At 37.0% G+C, this 13,154-nt stretch overlaps 1 protein-coding gene across 1 annotated transcript; it reads left to right on the forward strand.

Moving 5' to 3' along the window:
* The first annotated feature begins 1,351 nt into the window (after positions 1-1,351).
* On the forward strand, positions 1,352-2,005 carry LOC143585974 (uncharacterized). Its single transcript, XM_077067631.1, has one exon. The coding sequence runs from the start codon at positions 1,352-1,354 to the stop codon at positions 2,003-2,005; it is 654 nt and encodes a 217-aa protein (XP_076923746.1).
* The last annotated feature ends 11,149 nt before the right edge of the window (positions 2,006-13,154 follow it).

The following is a 13,154-nucleotide window of genomic DNA, read 5'->3' on the forward strand; positions in this document are numbered from 1 at the left end:
ATCATCATGACGGCTGACACGTGTATCAAAGGTCCATCGCATGAAATTTGGAATTAAAAATTCAAAAATTTTACAGCTGTAATCCTTATCTACAGCTGTTAAAATTTGGGGACAATTGTTAGGGCACGGATTTTTAGTATCCTCAGCAAAGGTTATGTTCAGAGCAGATTCAGGATGCGGTATCCTCCAAGGTAACAGGTATCCTAATTACATTATATAACTAACACGATCTTTGCTACTTTCCATGTTTACCAGGTCAAAGACAGTTGATTGATCACCCGAGAACTCGCCCTTGCTGTTATTAGGATGTGACCAATAAGGAAACATGCTGATGAGGAGGATTAACGGCTAATTGATTTAGTCTAGGAGTTTCCTTAAATATAGGATTTTTAGTTAGACTTTATTTGGTATAAATAGAGCTCAAAACTATTGATCAAACACACACTCTAGACACACGAGACTTACTAGTACTCTCATTCTCTGTAATCACGATCAAGTTTGAGCTCCACCATTGTAATCACCTTTGTTATTAATAAACCAGTGGTGATAGTTTTCACCGCCCAGGGTTTTTTGCTTGTTATCCTAAGGATAACGGGTTTTTTCCTAGCAACAAATTCTTGTGTTCAAGAACTTTTACGTTCACTTTATACAAGCACCTAGTCCCGATTACTAATTTGGTTACGAAATTACCATTGTCAATTTTTGACCAAAACAAATATGCTTAATGTTTACTTGTTTTGTTCACTCTCAATGGATTCCGCACTTTGAGATACAAGCTGTAACATCTAGAGATCCTAATTGTTGTATACATCAGCAGGCAGCCCTCTTTCAAGTGGTGTCAGAGCATGATGGCTCGTTACTAGCTTGAACATCACAAGTTTTCAAGGTTTTTTGTCTCTATCTACTAATTCAACCGTCAAAAGTCCTTCAATTTTTCACAAGACATTCCTTACCTATCTGTGACAAATCCTTCAAGCTTACACTCAATTTCTACATCATTTGAACCACCAAATTGTCAAAATTCTAAAAAGATGTCTTTTAGCGGATATGTCATATCAACGCATATGTTATTCACGTATAACATATCCGACCTTTAACATATAGTCGTATATGTTATAAGGTGAAAAACATATACGTTGGTATACATATACGTTGACTACATCTTATACGTTGACCTACACTTATCCGTTAACAAACATTTACATTCCATACTTATACGTTGACTTTCTTACATATCCGTTGACCAAGAGCAGAACTTATACGTTGACCTTCTTTGACCAAAGTGGAAAACTTTAGTGCGTTTGTGTCACAGCCTTCTGCATTGCTTTAGAGCATTACTCTTGAGAACGAAATGGGAACTTCAAACAAGCCACCTAAGCTTCTTCGTATGGAAGATTATCCGTCTTGGGCTGACAAGTTTGAAACATACGTACAAGCTTTGAACTACGAGACGTGGACGGCTGTTGAGGAAGAATACATTATCCCAAATAATGAGAATGGGAGCAATTACAGGTTGTCACAAATTGTTGAAGGTGACAAAGATCAGTTCTTAAGAGAAAAGAAGATGTTGAATTTGTTTCAACAAGCCATTAAAGTTGAAAATTTTCAATTACTACAACACAATGGCTCGTGCTACTCAATTTGGCAAGCTCTACTAAACAAGGACAGAGGAAACCCTGATATGAGAAAAAGCAAGATGTCACTGCTGAAGAAAGAGTTTGATATCTTTACTCAAGTTAAAGGGGAAACTTTTGCACAATTGGTTGAGAGATATTGCCACTTGGTGAATGAAATGAAAAGATTAGGCATTGACAAGCCGGATTATGAGTACATTGATAAGCTGGCTAACGCACGTCCTGAAGAATGGGGCACTTTCATAATGTTCCAACAGTCAAATCCTGTTGCATATGCTCGATTAAACCTTGCTAGATTTATTGAAAAGCTTGAGGCACATGAATTAGAGCTTAGGAAAAACCATAATATGAAATCAACAGCAGTTCCATAAGATGTTGGGTTGTATTTCAAAGGTTCACAGTCTGCTACTTCTTCAAATCCTAAAATTCCCACAGCTTTTTGTGCTGAGTCAACTGGACAAGCTTGTGTTTCCAATGTTACGGCTACTCCACATTTTAGTAGTAGTTATTCTGGAACGATTCCAGGAACGATTCCAGTATCTGAAGCTTCTATCACACAAGATCCTGATATTGTACAGTGCAACATTGTTGTAAATCTGAAGAATACAGGAAACTTGACCACTGACACTGTAAAGGAACATATGGCATTCCTTGGATTAGTTTTAGAATCATACGAGTGTCTGGTTGCAGGTCGTATTGGAAATTATAATATGACAAAAGAAGACTACGACCAGATTGATCCAGAAGAAATGGAAATGATTGATATATGATGGTGCATGGCAAGTGTGATTAGAAGGGCTCAAAGGTTCAAGGAGATAACCGGTATAAAAGTGCTATATGGATCAACATCAAAGTTGGGTTTTGATAAATCTAAGGTGAGATGTTTTAGGTGCAAGGAAAAAGGACACTTCAAGAGGGAGTGTACAAGCAGAAATGTGGATGATAATACTGCAAATCCCTTTGGTATGGATTACTACAAACAAGCAATTTATCATCGAACTAAGCCAGAATCATCAAAAAGCAAGAAGCTGACAGAAGCATCAACCTCACAAAAAAAGGTTGCTACAGCTCACATGGACGAGGGTTTCGATTGGAACTTGGTGTTCCAAGAAAATGTTGCATAAATGGTGGATGAAGAGGTTATTGATAATGTTGAGACTGTGATTAAAGTGGTTGAGGACAAAGGGTATGATTGTGTTGAAATTAAAAGAGTATGAATAAGAATGAGGAATGCGAAAAAGTTAATCAAGTGGATGATCAGAAGACTTCGGATGACGAACTTCCACGAACATATGATAAAATTCATGAGGTTCCTTCTGACTATTTGATTTCATTATTTCCACCTGATATCATAGAAAGTTTTGCAGGTTGGTTTAACGGTGAAGAAGTACCTCATGGAAAGATTAACTTTGGAGATGAAGAAGACGAGGTGATTTCAGAAGCCAAAAGATCAGAAGATAAGAAGGAATCAGTTGAGTTAAAAGAGGAGTTTGTTAAAGGTGTGGTTACAGATAAAGATTCCGAAACTTCAAGTGAAGAATGTTCTCCAACAGAACAGGCACTCATGGCACATCAGGTAACCCTAAACTCAAATGTATGTGAAAAGTGCGAATTACCATGTAATGAGTGTGACTTAAAAACTCTTGAAATTAAAGAGTTGAAAAAACATTGTGATCAAGCTTTGTTAGATCTTAATAGGGTTAATGAGGCTTATATGAAATTGCAAAAATATGAAAAGAATTTGTGGGCAAGTATTCAACAAAATCAAAAGACAATTTTAAACATACTGTGGAAGATAAACAAATTGCCATTAACAGACACATTGATGAGAATGCAGCTCTCAAACTCGAGTTGCAAACACTCAAGATTGAGACAAAAAGAGTAAATTTGAAATTAGTGAGTTATGCTGCTTCATCTTATGTTCTTGATCACATTATGCCAGGAACTAAAATCAAGGAGGATGTGAACAAGAATATAACATCATGTGGTGATTATCATGTTGTGCCTCCACCAATGTGGAATGCTTATCTTCCAAATAAACCTAAGGGGTTGAAAAAGGCACTAAATATGGAAATTGAAACTCTATTGCATGATAAAAATGTGTCTGATAATGATGAGTTTGTTGAAACTGAAAAGTTGGACAATCCTAGTTCTGATTGTGAGAAGACAATCGGAATCAAAGTTGCAGAATCAGTGTTAACTGAAGAAAAAATTGTTGAAAAGGAAAATCATGTTGATTTGAAGAGATTTGCTAAAACCAGGTTTTATTCAAAGCAATCTCATCGGGTCAAACCAATTAATAAAATTGTGTTTGTGCATGGTAAGACCTCGGAATCTGAAAAACAAGCAATTTTTAGAAATCAATCTAACCGGGTGTTTTATCAACAAAAGGTAGAGTGTGAACAATTTGAAATGACATCTTAGGTTAACAAGTTTGTTGACCGGAGACATTGTTTTTGCTGTAATGAAATTGGGCATGTTTTCTATGCTTGTCCAAATGATTTAAGAATGATCATGCTCCATCTCAGAACTCTATTACCAAGAAACCTGGTCTAGGTTATGTGAGTGAAAAGAAACCGGTGATTGTTCCTGAAAATGTAAAAATTTTGAAATGTGATGAGCTTTTTAAAACCAATGATGAAAAGAGTGTTAAAAGTTGATGTCTCAAAGTCAAAGGTTTCAAAAATAACTCAAACATCTTTTTACAACAAGAAGCAAGCCATAGGTCAAAATTGGGTGGCTAAAACTGTTGTTAAACCACCAGAGGTTGTTAAGAAAATAAAAACTGAATCTGATTCGCCAGTAACTAGTGAGGACTTGTTATCTTGTGATTCAGATATTGATGATATTAGGTTGTTATACAAAACTGTTTACCGTATGTGCAAGGGCTTCCAAGATCTCATGATTCTCGTTGGATAATGGATAGTGGAGCCTCTAGACACATGACGGGTACCCTTCATCTTCTCAAAAATGTAAAATCTATTCATGGAGGGTATGTCGGTTTTGCAGAAAACCAAGGAGGTCAAATTGTTGGGGAAGGTACATTGACGAGTGGAAAAGTTACTTTTGAGAATGTCAACTACATTTCAGAGCTGGAGAATATCACAAATTTGTGATAAAACTTTCTCTACACATTTCAATGATCAAGAATATTTAATTTTGAAACCGGGTTTCAAAATACCTAAAGAATGGATTCTTATGCGTGCTCCTCGTGAGAATGATCTATATGTCATAAATATGAGTACCGCATCAACATCTTCGGGATCTGCTCAATGCTTTATTTCTAGGGCATCAGAACGAGAGTTAGTTTTATGGCATCGAAGAATGGGAAATATCAGTGTGAGGTAGATGAATCATCTGATTCATAAGAACTTGGTTGAAGGAGTGAATGTGAGAAATTTTCAGTTGAATGAAGAGTGTTTGGACTGGAGAAGGGAAAACAGACCAAGAAATCACATCCAAAGAAACTCATTAACTCCATCAACGTACCCTTCGAACGTCTACATATGGATCTCTTTGGTCCGGTGAATGTCAAAAGTATCACAGGAGAACTTTATTGTCTTGTGGTTACTGATGATTATTCAATATTTTCGTGGGTAATGTTTTTGGAATCAAAGGTTGAAACGTATGATTCCTTCATGATTTTATTCAAGAAATTGGAGACGTTGTATAATCTGCCGATCCGTCGAATAAGAAGTGACAATGGGACGGAGTTCAAGAACAACAAAATGCTTGAGTACTGTAATGACCGGGGAATTCTTCATGAATTCAGTGCACCATACACTCCACAACAAAATGGGGTCACTGAACGAAAGAATTGGACATTGATTGAAACAGCTCGAACTATGCTTTCAGATTCAAAATTACCCGTTAATTTTTGGTCAGAAGCAGTAGCTGCAGCTTGTTATACACTTAACCGGGTGCTTACCATCAAAAAATTTGGCAAGACGTGTTTTAAGCTACTTAAGCGTCGAAAACCTAATTTGAAGTGGCTTGAACCATTTGGATCAACGTGCACTATTCTTGAACCAAGTGGGAAGTTTGGTCCCAAAGCTGTTGAAGGTTTCTTTGTAGGGTATGCTAGTCCTCTAAGATGTGTATACATTCTTAGCATCCATAAAATTGTTCAAGTCCAAAATGTTGATTGTCAAAAATATACTCCTACTGTTCAACGACCAGGGAATTCTAGGCTGTTTGATTACGAAAGCCTGTGGGAGAGTTTCAAACTCGTTGAGGAAATTCTTTCTGATTAAACTTTGTTGATGATATATAATAAACATTTATCAGAAGATTGTGTACTAACACCTGAAGTTCCTGCGTCTGTTTCTCAAGAGGTACCGGATCATGTTCAATCTGATAACATGCTAGAGACTACTCCTGTTTTTGGTGATAATAGTGAATTTCATGAGGAGATTATCGAAGCTATTTCTCCATCTATTATTACTGAAGAGAATGTGCATAATCTTCAATCTGAAGTGTCAGTTCCTACAGAAGTGGTGCCAAGAACTTTATCCTATCATCCTTAGGATAACATCATAGGAGATTTGAATACTGGAGTTCAAACGAGACGTCAAATCGATCAAAATCTCCAGTGTTTCTATTCAAAGGTAACTTCTTTACAAAATCAATTCTCATTCAAGTGTTTTATTTTGTAGATCGAACCTAAAACGTACAAGGAAGCCCTGACCGAGGAAAGCTGGGTGAATTCTATGCAAGAGGAACTATTGCAATTTGAGAAGCTCGGGGTCTGGAAATTGGTTGATTTGCCTGAAGATATGAAACAGATTAACACCAAATGGGTGTTTAAGTGTAAACGAGATGAGAATGGAATCATTGTTAGAAACAAAGCAAGACTTGTTGTATTGGGTTTTAACCAGAGAGAAGGTATCGACTACAACGAAGTGTATGCACCGGTCGCAAGGCTAGAGGCAATTTAGATCTTTCTGGCTTTTGCTTCTTGGAAAGGTTTCAAAGTTTACCAGTTTGATGTCAAGTCTGCATTCCTTAACGGAAAAATCAGTGAAGAAGTCTATGTGGGACAACCACCGGGGTTTGTCGATCCGATCCATAAAGACAAAGTGTATCTACTTGATAAAGCCCTCTATGGTCTCCATCAGGCCTCAAGAGCCTGGTATGAGACGTTGTCCCAACATCTTTTGGACAACGGGTTTATCAGAGGAACCGTCGACTGTACACTCTTCACTAAATTTGTTGATGGACATCTACTGATCGTGCAGATATATGTCGATGATATCATCTTTGGGTCGACAAACGATGCTCTGTGCAAGCAATTTGAAGAAGTAATGAAGAAGAAATTCGAAATGAGTGCAATGGGGAAGATGAAATTTTTTCTTGGACTTCAAGTAGAATAGTTGTCATATGGTATCTTCATCCATCATACCAAGTATATAAATGACGTATTGGCGAAGTTTAACATGACTGATGCATCGGCTATCAGTACTCCTCTACCATTGAATCATGGTATTGGTCCTGATCCCAATGGGTAGAAGGTTGACCAAATGTTATACCGATCCATGATAGGCTTATTAATGTATCTTACTGCTTCTCGGCCAGACATCATGTATGCTACGTGTTTGTGCGCCCGATATCAATCGAATCCAAAGGTCTTACATCTCATGATCTTCATTCGTGATTGCTACGAAAAGAAGTTGATTACTGTAGACAAAATTCACACAGATGAACAAAAAGCAGATCTTTTCACCAAAGCTTTCGATAAGTCAAGATTTCAATACTTATTAAAAATTAATGGTTTAAAAGTTTTGGGCGGTGTTGATATGAGGGTTACCGAGATAACAAGTGTTTTGGATATCTTGTGAATCCAAACATCGGAGTCAAATTTTCTTTTGTAAATAAGTTTTTGTATAGTTTTTGATTTTAGGGGGAGAATTTTTGAAAAACCAAAAACATTGAAAAATTTGAAAAACCAAAAACATCGGAAAATTTGAAAAAGCCAAAAACATTAAAAAATATTGCTCCTCAGCAAATGAGTTTTTGAAGCAAAAAGGGAAGATGATAGTACATTGATCATCTGGTCCCAAATCCAGTAAAAACTAGGCATAAAAGCCCGAGTGCTTAAATGTATTGGTGCTTTGGTAAGCCTTTAAAACAAACAAGTAAGAGAAAGTAAGTGATATAAATCTAAATTGCCAAATTGATGGGTATTAGTTTCTAGCAAAAGTCTTGATAATGATGGCAGAAATGTAAATAGCTAGTCATACTCAAGCCTTTTAATCAGAATGATTGGTTAAATTTGTTAAAAAGAAAAAAATATAGCTTTCAGTAAGTGGTTAACTCTTCAACGATGTATGGTCTTATGACCTTAAATCCTGTATTGATGGGATGCTTTAAGGTTCCTGGATCCATAGGGTCTTTATGCGGTTTATCATCTGGGTATTCATTTCGATGAATATTTCAAAATGCTTTAAAAGCAAACCCTCAGTACAAGCTACTTTATAAGTCGTTAAACTTGATCGCATATGTACTTAGGTTACTAAATTCATTACTGACTTGATCAAAATCCGCTGTTAGACACACGTTGTCCCCTTGCTCGCATCTTATTACCATTAAGAAACGGACCACAAGGGACACAATGTTTTGCAAGCCAACAGATGAAATTGTGCATACTCATCCATGGGAAAGGACCTTAGGGTATTGCTTGATAACAGGGGTATTTCTTGTAGTGGTGATTATTTGCTGATATGCTTAAAATTAAAGTATTTTTATCTTCTGATTGTAATGTTTAAGTCAAGTTGGGGTGACTGTGTAAAAAATCAAATTATGCCTGAATCAAGATTAGAACTGATAAATCCTGAAATCTTGTGCTTAATTGTACCAAATTAAAAGTATCACAGAAATCTCTGAATCATTTGTTTGGAAGGTTTAGGTGGACAACAATACCAATGACTGACTTAACACCAGTTATAATGAACGCTGAAAATAAAACTGTAATGGAAGGGCAATTTGGTTAAAATGATTCCCTGCTCAAACTCACAAAAATATGTGATTTCAGTATTGTTAAGTTTTCTAGTTTCATTTCATTATTTCATTTGTTATTTGTTTCTAATTGAAAAATCCAAAAAGATTTTTTTTTTTGATTTAGTTTTCGACTCTTGATGTGCGGGTGAACTATTTGTCTGGGATGTTTTCATTGGACAACAAATCTTGTTATGTTTTATCAAATCAAAATCAAAAAGATCAAAATGTTTATCTGTTTCATGCAAGGTCATTAATTTGAACTTGGTAAATAGTAGATTTTCACAAATGAGCTTTTTAAGTTACTCTTTTAATGTACAATGACATTAATTTGTACTTGTGACATTGCATCGGTGAGAACAAGTCATGAAATCAAAATTCTTGATAGGTCATACTTATGCAACGTATAAGTATGAGACTTATACGCCGCATAAGTTATGCGCCGTATAAGTCTTACACTTATACACCGTATATGTCTGGGTATATGTAGAATGACTTACGCCGTATATGATTTCATATCCGTTGTGAATGATAAGATTCTTATCCGTTTGACAAAATGACAAATGTGTCATATATACTGAGACAAGAATTGCAGGCTGGTCACGAGGTACACAGAAGTATACAGTGGAAAGATATTATTACTACTTTTGGTTATAAATTGGTACACTCGGAAATCATTAAACATAACCTAAACACTTGTTTGAAGTTTTCATATCTACTTGTTGATACTAATCAGGTAATCTGATTTGAATATTGAGTATGTTGATGAATTGGTTCTGTATTTGGATGAACTTATCTGTAGTATCTTTTATATCCAAGTATTACTAGAACAATTTACTTTGGTGTTTGCAGGTTATAGCATGGTGATGGATGAAGAAGATGAGAAGGAAGAAGATGGGAGTCTGTTGAAAATAATTGAGAGTCAAAGTCATTACTTTCAAATATCAAACTTTCATAAGTCGTTACTTTCAAATATCATGTTTTTCAAGACAATATAATGAGTGAAATTATCACGGATCAGATATAAGTAATAATCTGATCATATCCTTCTTATATGGATACTAGTAACCCGAGTGCCTCCAAGAATACAATGTAGGAGTTTATGAAAAAAAGGTGCTGTCAAGACTACACCAGGTATCCATGAATAGTGTATGATGTTTTGATGAAGAGTTTTTGGGAAAAAAGACTAAAGATTGAAGATCAAAGACCTAGCAACATCTAAGGGGGAGTCTGTTAGTGCATAATGTCTATTGCTAGGGTCTTTGATGTATTAGATATGATTGTGTAGAACTGAAATGTCAAATGTATAGTTTATGTTTGTTAGTCAACGCATAAGTCTTCAAGTCAATGCATATCATATGCGGCGTATATGATATATGCTATATATCATATACGGACTTGATGAGCTTGTTCATGTGTCCTATAAATAGGGGACATATGCGTTATTATGTAGACTTTTGGGTGAATGTTAGAGTGATAGAGTAGCGAGAGAAAGTTGCTACAAAGTCATATCTTGTAACCTTTGAAGTTATCAATGAAGAATATGCTTAATGTTTACTTGTTTTGTTCACTCTCAATGGATTCCGCACTTTGAGATACAAGTTGTAACATCAAGAGATCCTAATTGTTGTATACATCAGCAGGCAACCCTCTTTCAACTATACTTGGATCTGCTGAAGGATTCACCGCTTGATTGGTCTGGTCATTTTCAACATGATTTCCACATTATCAGCAAACACATACGAATCAGTATCTGAATCAGAGGCGTCTTCGACAGTGGGCATCTCAGTAGAATCTGCAGAAGGTTGCACTGCATTGATTGCGGCTTGTTGATTAATCGCGGCAGGTGCACTTAGAACTGGTGCGGGTGCAGCTACTTGAACATCCTCCAGACCTCTCAGTATGGCACACATCAAAATTGACTGATCGTTTTCAGCTTGATCTTGTGTTGTCATAACAGTGGGAATGGGAGAAACAGCCGGTGTTGTATACATTCCTCGAAATTGCTTGAACAGACCTTCATAGTCAACATCCAATTCGGACCGGTGTGTGCATCGGTAGGGTTCAATTCTTGCCAGTCAATGTTGAACGATTCCAAGATCACTCTAGTTTTCTTATTATAGACTCGATAAGCACTTTTGTCTGCTGAATAGCCTACAAAGTAGCACTCATCCGCCTTCTCAGCAAACTTGGAAGTTGTTACAACATTTGTTTGAAGCACGGTGCATGGGCATCCAAACATTCTGAAGAAGTTAACCCTTGGCTTTTTTCCATAAAAGACTTCATAAGGAGCCTTATTCAATCTTTTGTTCAGCAACACACGGTTCTGGGTAAAGCAGGCAGCATTGATGGCTTCACCCCAGAAAAACAAAGGAAGTTTCGAGTATGACAACATTGTTCTTGCAGCTTCAACTAATATACGGTTTCGTCTTTCAGCCACCCCATTTTGTTCGGGAGTGTAAGGTGCACTGAATTGACGAAGGATCCCTTTGTTGTGACAGAACTTGTTGATGGTCTTGTTGCAGAATTCTGTTCCATTGTCACTTTTGATGCACTTGACTCTTTTATCATTTGATTCTCAACCAAAATGATGAACCTGAGTAGAAACTGAGCTGTCTCATCTTTGTGCCCTAGCAGAAAAGTCTAACTAAAATGCGAAAAATCATCAGTAATAACTAGACAATAGGCTTTTCGACCTATTTCCATTGGCTGAATTGGACCGAAGAGGTCCATATGTAACAGTTGAAGAGTGGAGTTTATGGAATTGACAGTTTTGGGTCTGTGAGGGAGTTTATGCTCTTTGCAATTTGAGTAAGATAAACATTTTTCAACACAATGAAAGGATTTTACAGGCAAACCCCTCACATGGTCACCCTTAACTAACTTGTTTAAGTTCTTAAAGTTGACGTGACCTAAACGTCGCTGCCACAAAGATGAATCGTTCTCCGAGGCCTTGGACATCAAACAAGAAGCAGTGCGCATTGAATAATTACTTCTCATGTCCAGTATGTAAGCATCATTGTGCCTCAGAGTACGCAACATAATCCACTCATCAGGGACTTTAAAACCTGGTTTGAGAATAAGACACTCATTTTCTGGGAATAGAGTTGAGAAATGCTTATCACAGATTTGGGAGACACTAAGCAGATTATGGTTGAGCTGTTCCACAAGATTGACTTCATCAAAAGTCAATGTACCATTGGAGACCTTTCCTTGTTTCGTGATTTCTCCTCCTACGTCACCAGCAAAGGAAACATGTTCGCCGTCGAGTGGTTTCACATCAAACAGCAGGGACTTATCTCCTGTAATATGTCGGGTGTAGCCACTGTCCAAGTACCAAATACTATTGACAGGCCTTCCAGGCTGACCCTCATATGCTGGTGATGCATTAGAAACTGTGTTTGAAGATGAAGATGCTTCATTGTTGGAAGAAAAAGTCATTCCTGCCATGTTGAGTGGATTATTCAGCTCCTGAAATTGATCATCCCAATCCACAGTCTGGACCTTCGTCTGAGAGACAAGGGCTCTTGAGTTTGAGTTTGACTTGCCCTTATGTGGATGATCTCCAATTCTTGGAGCTGAGCTAGTTGGCTTGTGCACTTCATGCTTCTTCCCAGCTGACTTGCTGTTTTCTTCTTCAGTCACACGAATGTCATTTTCTGGTTTGGGAGGATTTGTGCATTCCCTTGAGAATGACCCATCTCACTGCAGTTGTAACATCGTAGCTTTGATTTATCAAAACCAATCCTCTTCCTGTCGGAATCCTTGAAGCTATCTTTGCCACAAGTCTTCATGAAGTTTGTAGCTCTGTGTACGCTATAGCCATTTGATACCTGATGTCCATCTTTTCGAGATCCTTTTGATTTATATTTTTTAGATCTCTAGTCTCAAATTATGGTGGCAACAAATTTCCTTGCATTAATTCTTCAAGGATTGACAGGAATGCATGAACCAGTGAAACATTTGAGTCATTTAGCATTGGGAGAGCTTCACAGTAGCTTGAACTTTTACTTGGCTGAGGTTTTGAAGATGAGGAAATCCCATGAGCTTTTAATGCTTGTTCAACCGCACTATCGACTGCTTTTTGAAATGAGCTTGAACCAGATGAAGCAGATTGGTTGCCGGTTGAGATAAATGTTGTTTCTTGTGGAGCCATTGATCAAGAGTACTTTGGAGTGGTAACTAGATACATGTTTTGATGGTTTTTGCTTATGAAAGCAGTAGGCATAGATGAAGCAGTACTCACCCCAGCTTGATTCAGAGAACTCAGATGATTGTTCATTCTCACTTGCTCAACCATTTCAAATGACTTGATAGTGGATATCAAATCAATGTTTGACATTACATTCAAATTGGTGGTTCTCTTGATTGTCACAGTGTTGGTACTCCAGCTATACGGTAAAGAATTCATCAACTTGTGGTTGATTTCAGAATTCATGATGTTGACACTTGCAGCTCTGATTCTTACTAACAGTTTTTCAAATCTCTTTACCAAGTCCAACACATTTTCACCTTGACGATAGTTAA

Source organism: Bidens hawaiensis, unplaced genomic scaffold (genome assembly GCF_021521415.1).
Source record: "Bidens hawaiensis isolate Kalapana, Puna unplaced genomic scaffold, B.hawaiensis_p1.1 tig00034252_1, whole genome shotgun sequence".
Classification (NCBI taxonomy): Eukaryota; Viridiplantae; Streptophyta; class Magnoliopsida; order Asterales; family Asteraceae; genus Bidens; species Bidens hawaiensis.

Excerpts from the sequence above, each read along its gene's own strand:
- LOC143585974 (XM_077067631.1), top strand. The coding sequence starts at position 1,352 with ATGGGAACTTCAAACAAGCCACCTAAGCTTCTTCGTATGGAAGATTAT.